At 31.7% G+C, this 5,199-nt stretch overlaps 1 protein-coding gene across 1 annotated transcript; it reads left to right on the top strand.

Moving 5' to 3' along the window:
- Window positions 1-863: 863 nt before the first annotated feature.
- NEUTE1DRAFT_49881 (uncharacterized protein) lies at window positions 864-1,016 on the top strand (the record flags this gene model as incomplete). Its single annotated transcript, XM_009855588.1, has 1 exon — window positions 864-1,016. A coding segment is annotated over one exon (153 nt), but the record flags the coding sequence as incomplete, so codon positions are not given.
- Window positions 1,017-5,199: the final 4,183 nt, after the last annotated feature.

Genomic DNA, 5,199 nt, shown 5'->3' with positions numbered 1-5,199 from the left:
AACAATATTATAGCACTCAATATTGCTAGTTTAAATTTTGCTATTAAGACTGAAAATTTCGAAGTTATAGTAATAATCAAAGTAGAAATCGATAGGGCGCTAATAAAGCTGGAAGTAGAGGTTACTAACGGATAAATAGACTCTAAAATGAAAATTATAGGGAAGATATATAACAATATTTATACGGATAATAATATAGGATATAAAGATTAATTTAAGGACTACTTTTGTAGAATATTCTAGGGCGAAGTAGGAGAGGTTAAGCGAAAATTATAGAGGAAAATACCAAAAGAATTTATGAATAGGCGGATAAGGTTAAACCCTTCGCTATCAAATAAGAAATGGAAATTGAAATACCTACTTACTATTATAAGTATTAGAATATAGTAAGCTTTAAAGAGGCGAAAGTTATTCCGTAGTACCAATTTTCTAACTATAAAATCGAATTAATCCCCGCCGTAAAATTGTCTAATGTTTAATTATAATTATTGTCTCCCTTAGAATTGGGTATTATTAAAAAATAATTGGACGATAATATTAGGTAAAGTTTTATCCGGCCGTCCTAATCCTTAACAGTATCCCTAGTATTACTAATGAAGAAGCTAAGCGGTAGTATACGAATTTATATTGATTATTGAGGTATTAATAATACAATTCTAAAAATATATTACCCCCTCCCGTTAATTAAAGAAACGTTGGACGCTATTTATAAGGTAAAGATCTTTATTAAGTTAGATGTGATTATAGTATTCAATTGAATACGAATCTATAAAAGATACGAATAGCTTATAGTAATTATAATGAGATTCGGACTCTACAAATCGTTTATTTATCCCTTCGGCTTGTAAGGAGCCTTAGTAATATTCCAGAATTTTATTAATAATATTCTCTACAATACGTTAAATAAGTTCGCTACAATTTATTTAAATAATATCCTGATATATCTTAACAATAAGGAGGACTATATTAAGTATATATCCAATATTCTAGACCGTCTTAAGTACTCCAGGTTATAAATTAATATTAATAAATGCGAGTTCTATACTATTAGGACTAAATATTTGAGCTTTATTATTACACTAAAAAGTATTAAGATAGATATGAATAAAGTGAAGGTTGTAGTTTTATAGGAGGTAGCGGAGTCTAAAAGATCGCTGTAGTTTTTCCTAAGCTTTGTTAGTTTCTATTAGTAATTTATTGGAGTCCTTTTTAGTATAGTAAGACTATTATACAAATTAATAAAGAAAATAACAGAGTAGCGGTAGGATATTAAATATTAGAAGGCGTTCGAAAATTTAAAAACCGTATTTACTATAATACTTATCCTAAAAATTTATAACTAGATAAAAAAGACTGTAGTCGAGACGGATACTTTGCATTAGGCGTTAGGCGGCATTCTCTTACAATAGGGAGACGATAGTACGTTCTACCTAATAATTTATTTCTTAACTAAATACACTATAGTAGAATATAATTATAATATTTATAGTAAAGAGTTATTTACTATTATAAAAGCCTTAGAAGAATAAATACTAGAATTAAAAGGTATATAAAAATAAGTAGAGATTATTACCGACTATAAGAATTTTAAAATATTTTTAATTACTAAGCAATTTATACTAAGGTATATACAATAGGCCGAGTTCCTAAACCGTTTTAACTTCCGTATTACTTATAGGAAAGGCCTAAAGAACGTGAGACTAGATGCTTTGAGTAGGAAGCTAGAAGATAGACTATAGAATAACGAAGATAAAAGGCTCTTACTTAGGAAAAAACCCCTTATAGACCTAAACCGCTTTAATCTAACTTTTTTTGAAAAGAAGGATATACTAAATACAGTATATTTAAATTTGGGAACTATAGAGGAGGTCCACCAAAGTTAGTCCTATTAAATGGACCTATAGGAAATTAATTTCTACGAATTGGAAGTAACGAAGTCGATAGATAATTTAATCGACAATAGCTATTCTAATTAAATTTAATATAAGAAATAATTTTATACCTATAAAATGAAAATTAGAGAGGTTGGATATTGAAAATTAAAAAGTACTTTAATATTACTTTTGCAAAATATTTAATAAGATAAGTACGGGTTTATTAGCAGAAGGATACTAAACAAAGGGTATTGATCAACCCTAACAATAAGGAGACTTAACTACAATTTATTTATAAATTATATATAATAAAACTAAAAAGATATCCTAGTTATAAAAGGATTTATAAAATATTTAACCGGTTCTATTATTAGCCCGGGATATACTAATCCATTAAGAAATTCTATAAAGTATACTTAATTTGTATAAAGACTAAATTATTTATTTATTTGTCTTATTACGCTAAACTAACTATACTAGTCGTCCCAGCGGGTATGCGGTGCTACTTCGTTCTTAGTCTAAGGGAAAAACCGTTTGTTGAATTCGGATAAAAACCCCCAGCATCTCTATATCCAACCCTAACCCTAACCCGAACCCTTCGTCCTACCTCACTATACGGGGCTTGGGGAGCCGTGGTTGCTTCCTTCGCTTATTTTCTCTCGGATTGTTATTTCTTTAATCCTAGTAGACTTTTGTAACTCTTAATAAGTCGATTCCTCAAGACCCCGCCTCCCTACCTAGCGCTTCGGTATTGCGCGTCGGGGTAGTTCTTTAATCCTATTTTTAGGGTATAGGGGTAAGGAGGAGGGTTTTTACTTTTAAATTAGAATCTTCCGTTATAATTGGCCGGGATATAGTAAAATAATGTAATTGGTTAATTGTTGTAAGACCGGACGGGTTCTATCCGAGTAAAACCGTAGCTCTAGAATAGATTCTAATAGTAGGGTTCTAATTCCTAGACCCTATTGGCGGAGCGAGGCGGAGGGAAGCCGATACTGCTTCTTTAAATTGGGATAAGATTTTTAGCACGTGCCCAGTCACGTACACCCAGGGTTCCAGACCAGGATAGGCCCTCATATTTTTAACGTTGTAATACTTAGTAGAGCGATAATAGGGAAGATCTTTTATTCGATCCGGTGCGAAAAACCGGATAAAAGGAGGGGGGAGCGGGATTCGAACCTACGACCTTTCGGATAAAACCGAAAGGGGGCCAAGCTCAGATCTGCCCAACTAAGCTATCCCCCTAACTAAATTATCAAAATATTCGCCCGCGGGCTATTTAAAACTATTCTTAGTACTTTTTAAATTATAATTGTAAATATCTATGAGCTATATAATACTTATAACGCCCTATACTAAAAATAAATAGATATACTACTATATTATAATTATAATCGACCGCCTAACGAAGATAAGGTATTATATTCTAATAGAGATACTAGAAATAGACAAATTAGTTAAGAGATTTATTTAAAAAGATTTATAGTATTTATAGTTTACTTAATAAAATTGTATTAGATAGAGGTTTATAATTTATTTTAATACTCTAGAAGACTTTGTACGAAAGGCTAGGTATTACCGTAAAACTATTATTAATTTTCTATTCGTAAACCAACGGTCAAACTGAGAGAATTAATATAGAGATAGAATAATACCTAAAATTCTATATCAATTAAGCTTAGAACGATTAGGTTGATTAATTACCGTTAGTAGAACTTACCTATAATAATATAATCTCCGAAACTATAGGAGTAAACCCCTTTTATATTAATTATAGCTTCTACCCCCGGATAGGAATAGAGCTATTAAAGCTATGCCCCCTTAATTTTATAGATGTTTAAAAGAAGGAGTTCTTTAAAACCTCGGAGGTAGTAAACCGTTTCTAAATTATATTGGACGGCGTTATTATACTCTTAAAGTAAGTATAAGATTAGTGCGAAGGAAATACGAACGAAAATTACAATAACATACCCAAATACTAAATTAGTAATAGAGTCCTTTTTAATATTAAAAACTTTACTATAAATAAACTTTAAGCAAAGTTAGTATTTAAATTCGAGGGACCTTTCAAAATATTCGAATACGACTCCTATAGAATTAAACTCTAATTCCCTAAAAATATAAAAGTTAGTCTAGTCTTCTACATCTCTATAGTCAAACTTTAGGAGATAGTTAAACTCCCGGGACAATACGATATCGAATAAAATATTATAGCAAACTAAGGTAGAACTATAATAAAGACCGATAATAATAATAATAATGAAAAGTAGGAGTAAAAGTTCAAAAAAATTATAGGATATAGTAAAGTAGATAATGGTCGTTGGATATATTGAATTAAATCGAAGGATATCGATAAGTTAATCTAGTAATTTACTAAGGACTTAGAGGGATACAATAATACTATTTAGAAGTAGTATAGTTCCTACCATAATATACTGCTACTACTAGCTTAGGTAAAGAAGAAATAGATTAAAAGGAGATTAAAAAAGAAATCGTCCTCTCTAAACTCTCTAAATTTAATAATAACCTCCCTATCTTATACTTTACTAATAATACCCACAGTTATCCCCAATTTAGATTTATATTAGCTACTTCGGCGAAGCACCTACGTGGTACAGTAAAAGGGATAAAAAATTCGAATTAAAAAAAGGTAAAAAGAAAAGAGTTTAGCGCAATTTATTCCGTATACCTTAATTGAATGCCTCATAGTATACCATTTTATAGGGTAACTATTAATAGCACTAAGAGATAGTACGTTTTACGGCAGTCTTACGTTTCCTATTCCTCCGAGTGGCCTATTGATAGGGTAATACGAGTGTCTTCAAATATCACAATGCTAGTGCATACTATATTATTAAAGAAGAAGATAATAGAAGAAGAAAGGCGTAGCCAAAGGCCACCCCGCACAGGAATCCCTTTATAGGAATTCCCTTATCTTATCGCTAGTCTACAATACAGGTCCAGCGACTGGGCGAGCAGGGCACGTACCGGGGCACGTGCCTAAGCACGCCAATACCTCCATCGGGGGTGGGCATGGCGAGAGCTATGCCCAATCTACTCTGGTCATGAAATAATCATACAAACAATACATCCCGCATTACCTATACTTATAACGAATACTTATAATGGATAAGATTGGAAGATGAGAAGGATTTGAGAGACGTTAGTAATATATATTTAAACGTTTATACGAAAAATAATTACTAGTAGGGAACTAAATACGCGAACTCTCTAAAATTTATATCAATAGCGGTTATAGACGGTTTATATAAACCGCTATACTATAGGCGTCCCTATAGGTACCCGGGGGGGGGGGGGGGGGGGG

The sequence above is a fragment of the Neurospora tetrasperma genome (genome assembly GCF_000213175.1).
Source record: "Neurospora tetrasperma FGSC 2508 unplaced genomic scaffold NEUTE1scaffold_6, whole genome shotgun sequence".
Classification (NCBI taxonomy): domain Eukaryota; kingdom Fungi; phylum Ascomycota; class Sordariomycetes; order Sordariales; family Sordariaceae; genus Neurospora; species Neurospora tetrasperma.
This window is presented reverse-complemented; position numbering and strand designations above follow the sequence as displayed.